This window comes from Gobius niger (assembly GCF_951799975.1).
Source record: "Gobius niger genome assembly, chromosome: 20".
Lineage (NCBI taxonomy): Eukaryota > Metazoa > Chordata > Actinopteri > Gobiiformes > Gobiidae > Gobius > Gobius niger.
In genome coordinates, this window is record NC_136871.1 from 26,656,754 (window position 1) to 26,677,011 (window position 20,258).

The following is a 20,258-nucleotide window of genomic DNA, read 5'->3' on the forward strand; positions in this document are numbered from 1 at the left end:
CTAATCATTTAACTTGATAGGACCCAGAAAACAGGGACAACTTATTTGTGTCTATGGGAGTCCTTTCAATTCATGAATAAATAATTATAGAAAAGCAATGTTTTGTCCCAATAAGTGCAAACACTTGGCCCAGTATATTAAGCAAAAGGTACATTCTCTGTATTATATTAGCTGCAAATACTACATTCAACTCTTGATACATGTTTGGTCCAAACCCACAGGTTGGGAACCAGTTGTGGGCACGGCCAGCCATCAATATACAAGACAGATGGATGAAGACTGTAGAGCTACAGCAACAAATGAAGTGCTGTGAGCTGAATTTAAACAATGACCACATATCGATTTATTTCAGGTCCTGTCTTGTGTCTTGTGTCGCCTTTATGCACGAAACTCAAATAATTCAGTCACATGTTACAAAGGAACATTACTGTTGGTGAAATAAATGCAGAAATGGGATGATTGCGAGGCTGGTGATGCCAGGGAGGATGAACTGTGTGTTTAGTCAAAATCACAGAGGGATGTGAGAGTACCGTTCATGAATATGTATGTCCTGGTAGTTTATTTCTCTCTGTTTAAATAGATTCCCTGTGTGAGTAATTGGTTACATACAGGGAGTAAATAGAAGTGGCTGTATCCATTATTCAGATTTTTTGTTTGCCATACAATAATACAATGTCATTTAACTTTACAATACACTTTTCTTAATTATTTATATACATGAAGAGTCCAGAGCGTTTCAATGTAGTGTTTTCTGTAACATAAAGCTCTGTGATCCCGCTGCTACAGGTGGATCAGGAGGGGGAACCCCAATCTGCTGCTAAAATGGGCCGTTGCTCCGAAAGGTTGCAGTTTAGATGGAGGTTTGAGCGAAAGATCATTTCATCTCAGCATCCAGTGGTCAGGAACTCATCTGACATTAGACTGAGAGCAGGAGCTAAATGCCAATCCATGCATTTACAGAGAAAACAGCTACACCCATGTCACAAATTCATTTTGACATATTATACGACTTTGGTGCATTGTTTTTTCATTGCAAAGAAGAAAAAACAACATGGGGTGATTCTTAATTCTCTTTCATTTACAGCTTTTCTGTTTTCTATCATGATGTTCATTGTACGTGTAAGAGACCGTCACGTGAGTCTGTTGTTGATCACAGAGAGCTCGTCTGCTGAGTCTGCCTTGGTATGAAGGAATAGACAATGGGGCAGTTCAGAGGATTTATTGAGGAGGATGAAGTACATGGAAGTGAAATGATGGTACAGAAGTAATGCTATGACTAATGTGTGTATATAAATGTGCGTGGTTTTCTGGAACAGACAGAAACAATAGAAGTGTATATTAATAAAGATGAAGGCAGGCTATGGCTACATACAGATGCATATTAGTGGGAGCTCCAACATAAATGCAAGAAACTTCCAAATAGTGAAAAGTGCCAAAACAGGTGAAATATTAATAATTAGGATATTTGCGGGTATTACAAGGCAATAACGTAAAGGTACATTATGCAACTTTTTATGTATGCATTATGGGTAACATTGTCTATATCAGGGCACTTTTAAAGGAGTAGTTCATTCTGAGATATGTTCTTACCTGAGCTTAGACGAGTTCTTTGTGCCTGTGGAAGAGCTTGCCAAATGCTAACAACATCTTTGGTCTTTTTGCGTGACTGAGGGCACACACAAAGACCAGACAGGTACGCATCAACTCGTCTAAGCTCAGGTAAGAACATATCTCAGTATGTAAAAACTATTCCTTTAACAGTAAAAGTCAAATATTATTTTTGGGCTCCTCTGACAGAGAAACGGTGAAAATGATGCATATGACCACATCAGGTCAGAGAAAAGCCCAGTAATTATGAAGCAGTTTGTCTAAATGTGGCAGGCAGTGGTAAATTGAGCCTAATTGATTACACAAATATGATTTGTTATTTTGCGCACGCTTCCTGGTTTCATAACGAGGCTCCACACTCATTTGCAGCCTCTCGTTAGTGTTGGGCAGAGGGAGAGAGGCGATGGTGTTGGTCTCACAGCAGAATGCATTGTGCAGGCGTAAGCAAGTAGGCGAACACTATAGTTGTTTATCTCCAATTATAAAAGACATTTGAGTGAAAAGGGCTTTACGGTGAATGATCTCTATTTATGCTGCGCTTTTCCATCCTGGGCACTCAAAGCACTTGTCCATAAAGGAGCCGTTCACAAACCAGTGTACGCAGACAGAGCATGACCACGGGTTTCCATGTTCTTACCATTGTTTTTAATTTTTTTCATAATGCATTTAAGTTAGGTCTTTTTCTCATTTATACATAGACAATTTAGGTCTATTTAGGAGATGTTTGTAGAGTCTTAAAGGGACTATACAGAGTTTAAAATGATGTATTTTCCTCCCCCTACATGTTCCAGCCATGTCCTAATGTGTAGAATGAGCCCAGACCTGTTCACCACAACTGCCTCTAAAATCCTGCACTGTCACCCGAAAAGGTGTTAATTCGGGTACGAAGTGCCGTCATGCACGAGCTTAATATAGAAGGTGCAGTTACGCACAAGACCTGAGGTGGCAGTAGTGACAAACTAGCCCCTTTAACTACACCTTTCTAATCTTACTCTTCATGCCATATGAAAACATGTACCATGTGTTGTGTCCAGGTGAGAGCCAGTGCCATTGCACAGGACGCGGATCAGAACTACGACTACGCCTCCAACAGCGTGATCCTCCATCTGGACGTGGGAGACGAGGTTTGTGTCCAACTTGATGGAGGCAAAGTCCACGGAGGGAACACCAACAAGTACTCCACCTTCTCCGGCTTCCTCATCTACCCAGACTGATCCAAGCAACAGCTTTACTGCATAAGGACATCTCTGTGTAACATCTACTCTGACCATAATGCAGGGATGTAGCAATGCATTCAAGTCACAATATTTATTCAAAATGTCCAAACTCTTTCTTTTACAAGGTTCCTCATTCTAAGGGAGCAGCAGTTGTAGCAGTCATCAGAATAGTTTCACTTGAACCCAACCTACTTTGTTTTGAAAATATTACAATCTGGAATAGTAACCATGTGTCAGCCTTACCTTGGCATGACACAGGTAAGGACGGACAAGGCATCTCAAAATGGCCAAATTCCCTTTTGTCGTTTTCCTAACCATTTTTAACTGGTTCACATGGCATTGTTACATCCCTATAAATACTACAGTATAACCATCTGCAAAAGGTCTGTTTTTGCTGCAAGCTCAGAAGCATTACGTTTACATTACTCTGAATCATCCTGTAACAAATAGAGTTTTAAAGTGTATATATGACTGTACATTAAGGTAAACATGTGATATATTGTCTAATATTCTATATACCATGCACTGCAGGGCTATATCCAGTGTAACACTCATGTCTTTCACAAATCTGATATCAGAGAATACATTGGGCAAATAGATTCATATTTTATTGTATAATTTCTGAAATGTTGAGATTATAAATATAGTGTTAAATTTCTGTTTAAGGAAATAAGGAGTTTGAATTTTCAATATACAACCTTGAGTTTTACAGGTAACATGCTGTTTATTTGTCATTTCATAATCTCATAAAAGAAGGAAATAATCCCAAGATGGTTCATATTATTATTGTCACACCGTGAACTTCATCAGGCTTCATCAAATATCTTCAAGAACATCTAGTGCTGTTTGCGTTCATTACGTACAAATGTACCTCTTTCCAGTTGATGCAGAGATGACCGGTCTGCTATCGACCGCGCGGCTTCTTCACTGTGAGATGGATTTCCAATATGGCCGCTGACACAGCGCCGCACTGGTGTAAGTCTCAAATATTGACCCCATCTGATAATAAAGACGGCATCAGAAAGATGATCACCATGTGATGTAGCTCTATCTGTCTTTGGCCACACAAAAATGGCCAAAACAAAATGCACGATTACTTTGGAACAGAAGAAGAAAGGCCGTTTTAGAGGAAGCTGTCATTCAGCCCAACAGTTCAACGTTTAACACACACTGGTCCCATCTCTATTTATAAATAAACGGGTGACTACATCCCCCTCTTTTGTCGTTTGGTGCGTTAGAAAACAATATTACAGGAATAAAATGTCAAAATGTGGGCTCTGCACGGGTCTGGAGTGTGTGTTGACTGTGCTTTGGTGTGAGACTCAGTTTGTTCCACTAATTTGTGAAAGTGCAGTTCCCACTTTTTCCCCGGCCATCAAATAAGTGAAGTTTGCACTGTCTGTCATTTTATTTATTTCAGCTGCTCAAAAAATTTTTGTTTTGTGACAAATTTCAATGGCAAATGAGAATTCACCCCGTAATTGAAGCATGTCTTGTCTTTTTATGACAAACGAGTTGCAAACTGTTGTAAACAAAGCAGCAGTTCTGTGCTTTAGTGGATTCATATGTATCTTAAAACATCATTTTAACTTTGATAAACAGTGAATAATGCGTCTCATGAAGTCAAGACAATTGGATTTATGATTTGTAAATCTGGAAATAAAACAAAAACATTGCATAAAAACACCATCCTTAATGTTGGGACACTGATTATTTAACGGTTCTGTGGGGTTTAATTGTTATGGAAGGCGAGGGAAACGACGTTTTTCATCAAAATGAGATTATGGGCAATGGGCATTGTCCCTAATAAAGCAATTAAAATGCCATATATTAAATATAGGAAAAGTGGCTCAACAACCAACACAGCTAAATCTCCTGCCTTTACATATATTCTCTATGGACCAAACTGCTGTAGTGACCTTACCGTAAATATACAAGTAAAGGAGAACTTACTTTGTTTTGTGTCTTGCCATATGCTGCAGATTTTCTGTGCCTTACAGTCATTTTTGTTTGAGGTGGGTAGTAATGGATTTTGGTAAAGTATTCACTCAAGTACATCTGCTGTCTGATATTTCAATCTATGAATTAAAAACCTTCCCAAAATGGTGTGCTATCTGTCATATTATTTGACTAGTTACTTTTCCCGCTTCTTCTGATACTTGAGTAAATATTTTGGCAGCTCTACCCACCTCTGTTGTTTACCGAGCCCTCACAATCATTGAATCTATCTGTTTCATTTGAGTGTCCTGCCTCTTTCCATCTACAGGACTTTAACTGTGAACACCTGTATGTAGCTTACCAAACCTACCGCTGTAAATAGACAAGCGACTTTCCGAACCATCACAAAGCATGTCTCTGTCATTCAGAAATGCATCCTGGGAAACTGTGTCTGTGTATTGGAGTTGCTAGATAAACTGATGTGTGGGTGCATTGATGACATCGTCGTGTGGAAGCTTCAAATGTGGCCAATCACTGTCCTTTGTTTTGGAAAGCATGACTTCCCTTTTCCAGTTGGGTGTGGTGTCTTCAGTTTGCGTGCTGTGATTGGAAACCTCTCTGGCTCCAGATGCAGTAAAGACTTTCCTAAAGAGCGCTTTAAGCTGCATTGAAATGTGGTTCCGAGACTTGTTCTCTGTTGTTAATGTTTTTGTTGAGTTTTGCGTGTCAATTTTAACATTGCATTGATTTTGTTTTTTTGTTTTTATTCCTCTGCCATTGAAATTATTGGTCAAATAAAAGGAAAAATGAGGAATTGCCTCGGTGTTGTTGCTTGTCCGTTATTAAAGCTATTCCATGTTATATGTTGCTATATCACATTAACTGCGCAGGCCAATTAAAGCAGTACTTAGTATCTCTTGCCCCTAGAGGCCATAAGTGCAACTGCAGGTGTAGCAAGTTGCAATTTTTTTTACGTATTAATTGTCTGTGAGAGTAAATACTACGCTGACAGAAAAGACAAAGGGAGAGAGGGATATTGTACATTCAATGACAGAAATGGAGATCTTTGTATATACTGGCGCTAGCCCGCAGTTAGCTTTGCCCGTTAGCCTGTTGGCTTCTTCTTCGTGATTCTATTAGTGTGTATTGGTGACTCCGGTCCGGTAGCAATCAAGTTGCAATTGTGGTTTTCTGGCCAGAGACACCAGGGGGAGATGAAAGACCCCCAATCATCCCATTAACACTTGTATTACCCCCAGATGGACTGAAAGGATATATTAAGGTTAACAAGTTACTTAGTACTGCTTTAAGCTGGGTTTACACTACGCCACTTTTGATAGAGAATTGATCTGTGCATGAAAAAGGAAACCTTAAGATCGATAATGACTAGGGCCGGGACAAAACACTTTTGTCACGATCTGATACGTATCACGATACTCAGGGGCCAATCCGATAAATACTGCAATACAGTAAGTATTTCTGATAAGTAATATATGTTTACCTTAGAATGTGTAAAAAGAAAACAGTCATGAGGTCAAGGTTTATAAACCCAATGACATTATTTGAAGTGTTAAGACTGAAAAGTGCATTAACACAAAATGTAACTGTGTTTCCCATGTCCTTTGTCGGGTCATGGTCAGTGTCAGCCCCGGTTCCTTTGAGTTTTCGTTTCTTCAGCTTCTTATCTCTGGATTCTGTTGTTATTTTTGGATTTTGGACCTTTACAGTTGTTAAACATGACCAGTTTTCGTTGCAGTCGTGCTTTTTAGGTTTTCATTAAGCCACATAACAATTTTACATACTAACTAAAAAAATAAATAATAATCCATATTTGCATTCTCTTTTGTGAAGAGCATATTCATGAAGATCCCAAAGGAGACTGTCTCCCATTGTGAACGGTAAAATACTGTAAATGACAATGTATTCAGACACTGTTGTAGGGGAACAGTTTCCACCCAATTACCCGGCACAGGGACAGCAGTGAGACACACGCACTTCCTTCTCCCCAGACGGCTCTATGAAAATATCACTGTGCTTCATCATATCCAGGGTTCTCCCCAGAGCACTTTACCTGGGACCATGCATCAACACCACTTACTCAAAAGCTACTGTTAACATTATCTATTTTTTAAATGCAGTAAAAGTCTGTCATTTCGGATTAAACATTTTTTTTGCCTGAATAATTTTATGTTGGAATCTTTTTTTAAATCTTAATTCTACTTTTTTCAAGAACAATTTCTAGGCAAAAATGAAACGTCATCAGCTGAAAGAGGTGAAATCACATACGGCTAATTTAATGCTTGCCTTGCACTGCTCTGGCCTCCTCGGGTATATGGAAAAGGAAGGAAGAATTCCCCCCCCCCCCCTTTTTTTCCCCCCCCCTCAAACTGTTTTAGCCCAAGAGCCGTGTGCCCCCCAACGTGAGGTCCCAGTGTGGCTGTCTGGGTGGATCGCTGCCTTTAGTTAATTGGAGAGAGAGAGTGAAAGCAGAGGAAAGCAGAGAGGGGCTGAGAGGAGAGAGTGGACGGCTCAAACCATTAGCAGTCCTCCCATGAAGCGCAGAGCAGCGAGGATCACAGACTCACAAATAGGTGAATTAAAATAATCAATAAACTCCCACACCATATAGCGTACGAGTCATAGTGGTCTCAGGGGGACGGACCGCCGTGTTTTTATAGCCCATGTTTACTGGGAATTATAGGGAGAGACCAGGACTAAGCAGACTCCAAACCACTGGACCGGGATTAAACCCTGAATAGGATCAAGTCCACATGCATCATCATAACAATAATAATAATAATCTACAAATGCTTAACTCGATCACATATAACAAATGTTAATTCAATTAAATGTGTCCAGAGTTGAACAAATTAGCTCTGGATTCATATGTAAATTACAAAGCCATCTCATATATAACAGGGCTAATTTAAGCTGAGCAGTTAAAAAGGTCACGCAAATGAGAACTGTCCACCTTCACACTGTTCCTGTACTTTCATTTCTAACACTTTTTAAATGTCATTATCAGAGGAGGAAATAAGTGTACCATACAGCTGCATTTTCCCCTTACATTTTCTGGACATACTGTAACTAATAATATTAGCCTGTACAAAGCCAAATAGACTATGCTTGACAGATCAATGTATCAAAACAAGTATTTACGTATTATTAGAATATTTCATACATTCATCCCATGTCACATGATTACAAATCACCATCATACATTTCACACATTTCAGTCAATTCACTGATATAGGATGCTTTCGGGAAAGAAAACAAAAAAAGGTAAAATGAATGTTTATTTTATCTATAAACACTCCAAAATCACTGTTATAAGACAGCCTATTAAACTAAAAAAAAGGCAAATCAAAACAATTGGACTTATATATATGGACTGTATATCCGGTGGCTTATTCCGGAGGTTTGCGTGGGCGGCGCCATGAATTGCGCCCGCCCCTTTTCTCCTATCAGTTAACATGGGACTGGAGAAGTCCACATAAAATCAGTCACTACACGAACACAAAGCCGTTTTCAGGCCGCGCAGAGAAACGGTGCAGTGTCGACATGTCGGTGCAAATGAACATCGGACATTTTACACAAATCAATCGACTAAACATCAGATTTGAGCGGAGAATATTTTCCCTCGTTCTCCGTTTAAATGAACGGGCTTCGCGCTCTATCGAAAGTGCCAGTACAACACAGTGCCGAGACAAAGCAAAAAGAGACAAAAGTGGCCGGGGCGGAATAAGGTGAAAAGGGCAGTGAAACTTTCAGCTCCTTGTTTAAAAGATGTTTTGATCGACCTTTTCTGAGTTTACATAATAAAACCCATTTAAATTTAGAGAAAAGTAACCAAACAAGAACTCAAGGACAAATATCACAGCCTATGTTACATTGAAATTTGTAACAATATACATATTATTTGCCTTAGTGCGGGCTGATTGTCTTTCTAGTCCCATGATGGGGGGCCAAGCTTCTCCGTGTCGACCTAAGCTTACAAAGCGTCATTTTGTTTGAGTATTTTACAATTTACCGTGTCTGTGAAAGGCGCTACACAAATAAATTCCTTCCTATTTCGCTAGGGTTATATTTTTCAAAATGGTGACTGCAGCCAGACGATAAATGCTGGAGTTGTAGCTAGGACTGTAACTTTACACCCTGATATTCTACTTATATAACCTGTTCTCATTTTTTATCCTATTTTTATTTATTATTATTCCCCTATTGTTATATTTCTGCCCCCTAAGATTTTTGCTTTACTTATTGTACATAAGAAACCTCGTTTTTATACTATTTAACTGTTTGCACATCTGTTTTTGCACACTCTGAGTGATCTTCTTGAACGCCGACTGTAACAAGTGAATTTCTCCATTGTGAGATCAATAAAGGATTATCTTATCTTATCTTTTCTCTGACAATATGGCCAAAAGCAAAATTAGTGATACATTGATTTAACTTATTTTCAGTGCAATCGGCTTGTTATTGTGTATATATTATTATTATTATTATTATTATTATTATTATTATTATTATTATTATTATTATTATTATTATTGACCCACCCCCATCCCTGTCTTAACTATAAAGCATTTTTATCAATTGTGAACGAGTTGTTTCTGTGAAAGCGATAAAATGTGCTTCTACTCATCCCAGGAGAGCAAAAATAACAGGTACAGGGCCTTTAATGCGCTCACTGTTTATATTCCATCTATGGCCAAAAGTCCTTTGCACACAGCGCCCTCTATCGACAGCCCCGCACCGGTGCAGCTCCGGGAACACACCTGCAATGACGCTGTTTGTCCACGGGGCGGCGGGCGACCTGAACGGCGTCTGCAGCAGCAAAGATGGCGGTGCGGAAGAAAGACGGCGGCCCCAATGTGAAATATTTCGAGGCTTCTGACACCGTCTCCCAGTTCGATAATGTCCGCGTGTGGCTGGGCAAGAACTACAAAAAGGTACAGAGCGCATGTTTGGCACCCGCGCCCCCCGACAGCGTGCATTTTGGGTGGAGACAGGCCGGCTCGGGGAGACAGGGCAGCGGCAGTGACAAAGAAGAGGAGGAGGGTGTTGCTCCCATCATCCAGCTGTTTCTCTCACAAAAGGATGCTGCGCGCTGAGAGGCGCCGACGCGAGCCGCGGGAATACCAACGCCTGCCTTTAAAACTGACACACTCGGGTTCAAATAGCATGTAATGAAAGGAAAAGACGGGGCGCAAGGGGGTGATGTTTGCCACGAAAGCCGACGCTAGCCGAGGTTAGCTCCCTGGGCTAGCGGCGGCTGCTGAGATCCAGATGTTGTGCCTCTGTGGCGCGCATCGCAGACTGGGAAGTGGGAACATGGCCCGTGCGCACTGATGTACCGCTGGTTTTTTTGGGGGCTCGCAGTGGAAATGATACGAATACGGTGTAATAGTGGTGGAAATGTTATAATAAAGACGCAATGCAATATAGATGACGTATATTATTTTGATTGATTGGTTATAAAGCTTCATACTAGACTGGCTGCATGGATTTGTCAATGGTAAATGCTTGGGGGGGGGGGGTTCCCAAAAAAGAAAATCATCACACCTCGCTTGCCCAAGGATTCACATAAAAGAAGGCATTTTTAGTCATTTAAATTTTGGGAAAAAACTCAAAAATAAATGTGATAATTAGTTTGATCATCATCTAGAATTTGATTTGATTCGCTTTTAGTTTATGATCATTGAACAAGCATGAGCAAAGTTGATCAGGAAGTTGTCGTAAATCGGAAAACTTTTTTTTAATATACATATAACGGGTTAATAATTGCAAAATGGAATTATGGAATGCATCTGGTACTTTAAGTTGGTGTGTTTATTGGATGCTTTTCGACTGTTGTGTTCCCTTCTGCAAACACATTTTACCAGCCAGTACTAATAATTACACTTTGACCTTGAAATAAAATCATTGAAAGCAGTATTATTAAATGATTATGTTTTCTGCGTTTTTAAAGCAACACATTTACGCTCATCTGGCAATAGGTTCCAGCACTTAGTTGCATAAATGGCTGCTGGTGTTTTACCCGTTTCCCCCAAACCTGGGAAACAACTAACTCAGACTTCTGCTGGGCTATAGGGACTCATGAAAGGAGCAAGTTAGACAAGTATCTGGGACTAGATCTGTGCAGACATCAGTTAGAAAATAAACTTTGTGCCGTCTGTCCTTGACCTTGACTGACCCCTGCACAATGTCTTGTCCCCAGTACATTCAGGCCGAGCCCCCCACCAACAAGTCCCTGTCCAGTCTGGTGGTCCAGCTGCTGCAGTTTCAGGAGGAGGTCTTCGGGCGCCACGTCAGCAACCCCCCACTCACCAAGTTACCGGTGAGCCTGCTGCACCTGTGCGGTTCGTATGCATCACGCGGCGCAAATGACTCAATTGTGTTTGGTCTCTGCAGATGAAGTGTTTTCTGGATTTCAAGTCTGGAGGGGCTCTGTGTCAAATCCTCGCAGCTGCCTACAAGTTCAAGAGTGACCAAGGATGGTAAGGCTTCTTTCCAACTGCTTTACAGCACAAAATACATTTTTTTTAAAGAGTTAAAGCACGGGATAGTAGTGCATTTTTAGCGATTGTATATAGTAAAGATGGCGGCAGTCAACTACTTTAAAACACCTTAGCCTTGGTCTTGAAAATATCCCTCAAACTTCAGATGTTTTGAAATGTAGTTATACAACAGGCCAGCAGAGGGTGCAATGCTGATTCTGTATACTGCTGTGAAAACATAGTTTGACTGAATCAGAACAAGTTTGGTGAATGTGTCCTCATTTAAAAATAGTTTTATATTTAATATTCGGTCTTTCATGATAAAGGATAGAGGACAGATAAATTAATCGGTTGATAAATTCCTTAAATTCAAAGCTTTGCAAGTATTTCCAGTAGAACTCAAAGTAATCATAGAAATCCTGTAATGTCCCAGGTTGTATGATTAAGTTGAATTGTTTTTCTTTTATGATGTGGTTTGTTCCCTGTCTGGTGCTTTACTTGTGTAGCCGTTTCATGTGTAACTCCAGTCTAATTGTCTGGTAGGCGCAGGTTTGACTTCCAAAATCCTTCAAGAATGGACCGAAATGTGGAGATGTTCATGACCATCGAGAAGTCACTAGTTCAGGTGAGGAAAAGATGACATCAATGTTTTTCTTTACTATGTATAAAAGTAAATAACAACTGAATTTGATTGTTGTTAAAGGTGCATTATGCAACTTTTTATGCACAAATAAAAGTTGATATTTCTGCATCTTTGACCTTGTAGTGACCCAGTGGCTGTATGAGTGGTCAGCATGGCCCCTTTACTTTCCATCACAGTGGCCTCTACAACGCTCCGGGATCCATTGTTTTGTAGGTTTTCTCGTGAGAGAGTCCATCAGTGAAAACCTTCCAAACATTTGATCCTGTAGCGTCTTATGGGCCGCTGTCATGGAAAGTAAAGGCGTCATGCTGACCACTCACACAGGCCTCGGAGTCACTACAAGGTCAAATAAGCACAAATATCAACTCTTTTTCCACATAAAAAGTTGCATAATGCACCTTTAACCTTTGCTGCTACTAGTTAATTCATACCGTACTTTTTCCAAGGTGAGCACTATTAAAGATGAATGTGTCTACTTTCCAGAACAACTGCCTGTCCAGACCTGTTATCTACCTGAGCTCTGACATTGAACCCAAGCTGCTCGGAAAACTGAAGGACATCATCAAAAGACATCAGGTCTGGCACTTCTTGATCGTTTATGTGTGGTGTGTTCTGTTTAACTTTAAAACTACATTTGTGCAAGAGGCCCAAGAAGTTGGAAGCAATATTACAAAATATACAGTACCGTATTTTCCGGACTGTAAGTCACTCTGGAGTGTAAGTCGCACCAGCCTTGGCAACTACCTGGGCATGGAAGCTCTCATTTGCAAACTTGTTCCTCTAGCTGCAGCCGTCTTGCTTTTAGCCCGCGATTAGCTTTTTTCTGTTTTCTTCATTGGAGTAAGAGTAACCTCGGCTTTTTGCCAGTCCCTCACAAGTTTCTCGCTCGCTCCAAAAACTTTCTTTCTGCTGGTTGATTACTGTTTTTAAATCTTCAGTGGTACAGGAGTAGCAGATACTGGTGCGCAAGCCTAAAGCGCCCTCTAGTGGCTGTCAGTTAGAAAATAACAAACAGGATGTATAATGTTGATGTATAAGTCGCACCAGAGTATAAGTCGCACCCCCAGCCAAACTATGGAAAAAAAGTGCGACTTATAGTCCAGAATATTGAAAAATGAGTTGGTCTGATTAACACATTTAGTAGTGCAGAATGTATTTGTTGCATTTATTACATTGATTTCCAACAATTTGTGAACTCTATTCCCACAGGGTTCAGTGACTGAGGAGAAGACGGGAAGCTCTCACATTGTCGTTCCGATCCCCGGCAGCCTCGAGGACGGTGAGATGATGAAATGAAATTTGACTTGTTCAAAGTTATTGTCTGGATTGTTCATTAACTTGAAATGATTTTGTGTTTCCAGAGGAGTGGGTGCGTCCTGTCATGAAGAGAGACAAACAAGTCCTGCTTCACTGGGGATATTACCCCGACAGGTGAGCTCCATGGAAGAGATACGCTACTTTTGAACAATTAAGTTTTTTCTGTCAAATTCGTCACCCATATATGTATTTTATTACATAGTTATGACACCTGGATCGCTGCCAGTGAAGTTGAGGCGGCAGTGGAGGATGCTCCCAGCGCAGAGAAGCCCAGGAAGGTAAGAGAGTCTTGACTGGATACGTAGGACCTCAGCAGGAGCTTTTTGGGAGTTTTAATGGAGTTTGGGAGATTCAAAGATTGCCCAAAGATGCGTGAGTGGCTTAAAACACATTGTAGCATCAACATAGAATAGAATGCATAATCCATAGCATCTGACCAGCTTCATTTAATAAAATGTATTAAAAAATAATTCGGTTTAAATCATATAGTTTTGCATCTTAACATCACACGATTATATAGAAAAAATGACATTACAATTACATTTGCACTATGCAGCTGTTGTTCACAGTCATCATGTCTGTTCTAGGTCCACGCCAAGTGGATCCTAGACCTGGACCAGTACAACGAGTGGATGAACGAGGAGGACTACGAGGTGGGAGAGGCCTGTCCCAAAAGGAAGAGGATTTCTGCCAAAACGCTGACGGACGAAGTTACCACTCCGGACGAGAGGAGGGACAAGAAACCCGGCAGCACCAAGAAGAGGAAACGCTCGCCGTCTCCCTCCCCCACGCCGCCCCCGCAGGAGAGCAAGAAGAAGAACACCAAAAAAGGGTCAGTGCGACGTTTCCAGGCGGGGCACGGGAGGCTCGTAGCTTAACCAGACAGTTGAAAGGCATTAGGAAACCTGCTAATCGGATCGCATTCTCAGTACTCGAATCGGAAAAAATGTTCTTCAAAAGACATCGTTAAATACAAAAAAATATATGATTTTTTTTGGCTACGCAGAAATTGTTTGTGAACAATACATCATACATAAAAAAACTTGCATCATTTAATTTCCTTTTATTAACAGACCAACAACTCCTTACACAAAGTCCAAACGAGGCCAAAGGGAGGAGGAGCCGGAGGATCTGTCTAAAGATGCGGACGAGGCGTCACCGCTCGCAGCGTCTGACGAAGGAAATCCTGTCAAAACAAGTCAGTCTTATTTCTCAGAATACAAACAGGAGTGGAAACATTGTACCTACATTCATTTCGTTTCTTCTGTTAAGATAACACCAAAAAGGACTTGGATTCAACACCAGTAAAAGGAGACAACGGTCAGATTTTTTACAGTTTACAAATTTATTTTACATTGGTTTTATTCATTCATAAAGTGTGATGCTTATTCTACTCTCAAATTTCACTCCCCCAGATGAACAAGAAGATGAGTCCATGGAAACAACAGGAAAGGTATTGACCACACTGAGTCTCACATTGAAATTTTAGACTGTATGTTATTTTGACTCTGTGACTGTCGTTCAGGAGGAAGAGGAGGGTTCTCCCAGCGTAAAGGGTGAACCGGTGAAAGCCTCTGATCTCCACGAAGACAATGTGACCGAACAAACTCATCACATCATCATCCCCAGCTACGCCGCATGGTTCGACTACAACAGGTGAAGACTAAATACCTTCCTCAGTATTCGCTCTGCCTCCTTCGACACACAGCCAAACCATATCCGTCTGGAAACTTTGTGTGCTTATGTTTTCCCAGTGTCCATGCGATTGAGCGTCGAGCCCTCCCGGAGTTCTTTAACGGGAAGAACAAATCCAAAACCCCTGAAATGTAAGTGATGTTACAGTGATAAATGAGTTTAAGATATATGTGGAAAGTAAATATATTCCCTTGTAATCCTTTGATAGTTACCTGGCGTATAGAAACTTCATGATTGACACGTACCGGCTCAACCCTCAGGAGTATTTGACATCCACGGCCTGTCGCAGAAACCTGGCCGGGGACGTGTGCGCCATCATGAGGTAAAGTTTGTTGTTTGAATCAAGTCCCAAAAGTCCCAGAGTGTACATTATCTCACTGTACCCCTTGGAGACTTATACCTAAGCTTTCATGTTCTCCTCAGGGTCCACGCCTTCCTGGAGCAATGGGGCCTGATTAACTACCAGGTGGAGTCCGAGAGCCGCCCCACTCCAATGGGCCCACCCCCCACGTCGCACTTCCACGTCCTGGCAGACACGCCCTCCAGCCTGGTGCCCCTCCAGCCCAAACCAGCACAGGTACAACACTTAATCCCAGCAGAGTATGAAACATAAACATTCTGCGGTACTGAACCGGGGCGTTTTCTCCAGACTCCAGCGCCGATCATCTCTTTCCCTGATAAAGTCAAGGACAAACCGACCGATCTGCAGAACTTTGGGCTCAGGACCGACATGTACAGCAAGAAAAGCATCTCCACAAAGGTTTGAGAGCGAGATGAGAAAAGGGTTTGCAAATAGTTTTGTCAAGAAAATGTGCAAATGTTTTGCGTGTGGTTTCAGAGCAAGAGCGCTGCCAGCTCAATGAGGGAGTGGACAGAACAGGAAACATTGCTGTTACTGGAGGTAAATAAGCTTTAATTGTAATTTTCCTAACTTTCCTAATTACTAAGAAAGGGCAAATACGCATTTCAAATATTGGTTGTAAAGAGGTTTTCTCTAGGAATTGAAGTTGGCTGTAGATGAACCAAGAAATGACAGCTTACATTACGTTTTCTCAGGGTCTGGAGATGTACAAAGACGACTGGAACAAGGTGTCGGAGCACGTGGGCAGCAGGACTCAGGACGAGTGCATCCTTCACTTCCTGCGGCTGCCCATCGAGGACCCGTACCTGGAGGAGGCAGCCACCGCCCTGGGCCCCCTGGCCTTTCAGCCTGTCCCCTTCAGCCAGGCTGGAAACCCCGTCATGAGCACCGTCGCTTTCCTCGCCTCTGTGGTCGATCCCCGGGTGGCGTCCGCCGCTGCCAAATCCGCCCTGGGTAAGACGCTCTGCTCATCCTAGTAAAGATGAAAGTCCTTTGCAAGGAAGAAAATGTCTGCATGGGTCTTCCTATGTATAAAACCTCACATTTATTTACCTCCATCATTCTTTTCTCAAGTGTCAAATGCTCCTGGACATGTTTGTGCACTGTGAGATCAAACTTGATTTAAAAACAGAGAACTCAAATCCTATTGTAACTGATTATCACAAAGTGTTTTGTCAAAGTTAAGGTAAGGTAAACTTTATTTTTCCTGGGAGGGAAATTTAATGTCGCAGGAGCAACCCACCTACAATCTGGAGGATAGAGCAAGAATGTATTATGTATGTAATGTATCAAGGATATCAGAAGCTATGAACAATCTCAAATATTTGCAAAATTTTGTCTACATTATCACTTGAAGTGGGAACAATTATCAAAGTGGACATGTAAAAATCGATCTTTTTTGAGCTTTAAGCCATGTTATAACACTGTTCCCTCATCAAAGACAAACCCGGGGATGTATTCCACTACATTCACATAGTTTGGTTTAATCCTCGGTTAATCCTGGTTAATTTAGCTGTTTCTTCTTCTACAGTGTCAGTGCTTCGTTCTGTACTTCCTGGTTGCAATTGCGTCAGTGTCAAAACCCAAAACTAACCATAAAACAACATTATATCAGTTCCGAGCCGTTCTCCGCTTCAATTGTGTGGTTTGCATGCTGAAGCTCAAAACAGAAAGTGTTAGTTTTTCCTACAGCTGCCAGCAGGAGGAGCCCCAGGCAAGTGCTTCTCAAGCTATAGCCCTGTTTTTCACCTGTTGTTACTTTAATAATACCGAGACTTAATATCAAATTACAAAACGTCAAATATAAATGCTTAGGCACCAAAATAATGTTTTTAAGCTCCACATGTCAGTTTTAAGCTCCTAAATTTAAGTTTTTCAAACCATCCATGAACAAACAAGGTCCAATAAGCAGACAATAACTTTGACGAATAAATTACAGATTTGTTCATGTTCTTCGGCTGGTGTAAAACCAAAGGTGAGTATGTGAGTATTGACCCTGTGTTTATTGTGTGAACATGCAGAGGAGTTTTCGCGCATGAAGGAGGAGGTGCCTGCCGCTCTGGTGGAGGCCCATGTGCGGAGGGTGGAGGAGGCGGCGCGGGTCAGCGGCCGACAAGACCCTCTGTACGGGCTGGAGGGCAGCGGCATCGCAGGCACCGCGCTGGAGGAGGGAGAGAGGCCTGGTACGACACTCAAATCTGCTGCGTACCATAAATGTAACATTATTTAACGGCACGCACGGGCTTGTCTTTCAGAGGAGAGCAACGAGGAAAGTAAAAGTGAGACTCAGTCAAGTGAAGAAAAGAAAGTCCAAGAGTCCAAGGTACTAGTGTTGACTTTTCTGGACTGATTTGTTATGAATCTACTGTTAAAAGAACGATTGCCTTGGGGTGACTCCGCAGGAAAACAAAGATGGTGGAAACGAGGAAGAGGAGAAACAGACTGAGAACGGGAAAAAAGAGGAGGAAAGAAAAGAAGCTGAAGGAGAGAGAGAGACTGAGAAGACGGAGGCTGAGGGTATGATGGGTCCCAGTATTTTGATTCTACACGTTTATACTTGTGTTGATACAGTGGTGAAATTGTGGTCTGTTTTCTGAAGGTGAGGGAGAGAAAGAGAAGGAAGGAAAGGAAGCGCCGGAGGAGGCTCAGAGAGAAGGCGAGAGTGACGGAGAGAGGAAGACGAAGGTGGAGCGAGACGTGGGAGAGGGAAACCTGGCCACGGCCGCCGCCTCCGCTCTGGCCGCTGCTGCTGTTAAAGCTAAAGTACAGTATTATTGCTCTCAAATCACTGTTTGTTTGCTTTTTTTTTACCCCATTTTTCTTAATCTTTCCCTTTCTCGTGCTCTATTTAGCACCTCGCGGCAGTGGAGGAGAGAAAGATCAAGTCTCTGGTGGCTCTGCTGGTGGAGACTCAGATGAAGAAACTGGAGATTAAACTGCGTCACTTTGAAGAACTGGAAACCATCATGGACCGAGAGAGAGAAGCCGTGAGTGAAGATGTTCATGAGTGCATAAATGTGAATGTGTCGCCGTCATAAACCTCTCTGTGAACAGTTGGAGTACCAGCGGCAGCAGCTCCTGGCCGACCGGCAGTCCTTCCACATGGAGCAGCTGAAGTACGCTGAGATGAGAGCGCGACAGCAGCACTTCCAGCAGATCCAGCACCAGCAGCACAGCCAGAGCAGTACCCCCCACGGCCCCCACCCACCCTCGGGGCCCTCCGCCGTCGTGGGACAGCAGCAGCAGCAGCCGCAGCAGCAGCCACAGCAGCCGCAGCAGACGACCACCCCCTCCTCGTCCAGCTCTACACCAGCACCTCCGCCCGCCCCCAGCCCAGCGCCCTCTGCCTCCTCTGGGACCGGCCCAGAGGCTAACGTCCCTCCGGGAGCGCACACCAACTCCCCCTGCCCACCCGGACACCCCCCAGCCAACCATCCCAGCTCTGGATCCATGCCCACACACCACGGTGAGCCACACAAGTGTAGAAACAATATATAATGTACAACAACTCTGATCCGGACTTTACTTTTCCATCTTTTCCAGAGCATCACGGGCCGCATCCCACTGAGACGCACCCCTCAGCGCCAGTCCCACCCCCACAGTGAGAACAACAGAAATCTGAATAACTTTTACCACTTTGACTCCTGCCTGAACCCTCCGAACGAAGATGTTACAAATTAAAGAAAAAAAAAAAAAGCTGTTCCACTCCATAAGGACAAATGACGGTACAATTGTAATGTTTTTGGATTTGAGAAACATTTCCCTCAATATTGTTTTTGAATAAGCTATTGAGCGGGTTGCTGATCTTTGTTTTTATCCGTATGCTGAAACGAAACAAAAAAAAGTCTGTTTTTGCCAATTTCCAGAAGGTACGCAACATGTAGGTTATATGCACTTTTAATACGTTTACGTCGTCTCATTGGGGGGGGGAAAAAAGCTTGAAATATCGTTGAATCTGAACTAAAGCACTTATCATAATGTTGTCTTAAAAACTTAAGATTGGTCGACCCCCTTACCCCTCTTTGCGAAGTTACATGGGACAGCGGTGGCTCCACAGGGTCAGGGACAGTCGCATGTCTAAAGCGGTGAATGAAGACACTTAAAAAAAAGAAGCTGACTCAAAGTCGGCACGAATGCAGTTTGAAGAAAGTACTGTAACTCTGAGCTAAAGTGGTTTGGATCTGTCGTTGCTGACCTGCAGTGTGTGATGGGAAGGATGTGAAGGTATTGACAGTGTATAAGGGTGGCATCCTCTGAAGCTGCGGTTCTCAGCTGCTGATGTCCGACGGTCTGAAACATTCAGTATACACTATGGTTGGACTAAAGTTTTACACTTACAGGTACAGGCCACCGTTTTTCCACACTGAGATATGTTCTTACCTGAGCTTAGACGAGTTGATCCGTAACTGTCTGGTCTATACGCGTTGGCTCAGTCACGCAAAAAGACCAAATATGTTGCTAGCATTTAGCCTCTCCTCCTCTCTTCTATGGGGCCCAACGGGGGAGAAGTTAGAAACGACCAAGCTCTTCCACGTTTACCCTATTTAAACATGGTTACGTGAGTAGTTAGATGATCCAAGTATAGTTACACAAAATTAAGCATAAGGAGAACTATATTGTAAGGCGAAATAACACCTGAAGATATTACTGCGCAGACGTCAAAGTGATCCTACGGTGTTATTACGCCTTGCAATATAGTTCCGCTTTTTATCCGCTTAGAAAATCGACATGATTAATTTTGTGTGACTGTACTTGGATCGTGTAAACGCTCACGTAACCGTATTTAAACAGGGAAAACATGGAAGAGCTTCTAACTTCCCCCCCGTTTGGCCCCATAGAGGAGAGGAGGCGAGGCTAACAACAACATCTTTGATCTTTTTGCGTGACTGAGTGCACATGCAAAGACCAAACAGGTACACATCAACTCGTCTAAGCTCAGGTAAGCAGTGTTAATTTCGTCGACTAAAATATTTAGTCTT

The 20,258-nt window shown here is 42.3% G+C and overlaps 2 protein-coding genes across 4 annotated transcripts in view; both read left to right on the forward strand.

Moving 5' to 3' along the window:
• c1ql4b (complement component 1, q subcomponent-like 4b) overlaps positions 1–3,049 on the forward strand; it is a 34,264-nt gene extending 31,215 nt beyond the window's left edge. For all 3 annotated transcript variants that reach the window (XM_079578761.1, XM_079578760.1, XM_079578762.1), the window contains exon 3: positions 2,643–3,049. In XM_079578761.1, coding sequence (XP_079434887.1) covers positions 2,643–2,822 — 180 coding nt within the window. In that variant the 3' untranslated portion in view covers positions 2,823–3,049. The remainder of the gene's footprint in view (positions 1–2,642) is intronic.
• A 6,530-nt stretch (positions 3,050–9,579) lies between these two features.
• On the forward strand, positions 9,580–19,391 carry smarcc2 (SWI/SNF related BAF chromatin remodeling complex subunit C2). The gene is made up of 26 exons (XM_079578767.1): positions 9,580–9,715; positions 10,984–11,103; positions 11,178–11,263; positions 11,807–11,888; positions 12,390–12,482; positions 13,116–13,185; positions 13,268–13,337; positions 13,426–13,501; positions 13,811–14,055; positions 14,297–14,421; positions 14,496–14,543; positions 14,639–14,676; positions 14,749–14,879; positions 14,978–15,049; positions 15,127–15,240; positions 15,342–15,495; positions 15,568–15,678; positions 15,757–15,819; positions 15,975–16,233; positions 17,301–17,462; positions 17,535–17,602; positions 17,682–17,796; positions 17,879–18,042; positions 18,132–18,266; positions 18,334–18,745; positions 18,823–19,391. The coding sequence occupies exons 1-26, from the start codon at positions 9,605–9,607 to the stop codon at positions 18,882–18,884; spliced, it is 3,186 nt and encodes a 1,061-aa protein (XP_079434893.1). The 5' UTR covers positions 9,580–9,604; the 3' UTR covers positions 18,885–19,391.
• Positions 19,392–20,258: the final 867 nt, after the last annotated feature.

Bases quoted from the DNA above. Each gene is read 5' to 3' on its own strand.
- smarcc2 (XM_079578767.1), top strand. From the start codon at position 9,605: ATGGCGGTGCGGAAGAAAGACGGCGGCCCCAATGTGAAATATTTCGAG. The intron at 9,716-10,983 runs GTACAGAGCGCA...TCTTGTCCCCAG, and splicing joins TGGGCAAGAACTACAAAAAG to TACATTCAGGCCGAGCCCCC. The intron at 13,186-13,267 runs GTGAGATGATGA...TTGTGTTTCCAG, and splicing joins CCCCGGCAGCCTCGAGGACG to AGGAGTGGGTGCGTCCTGTC.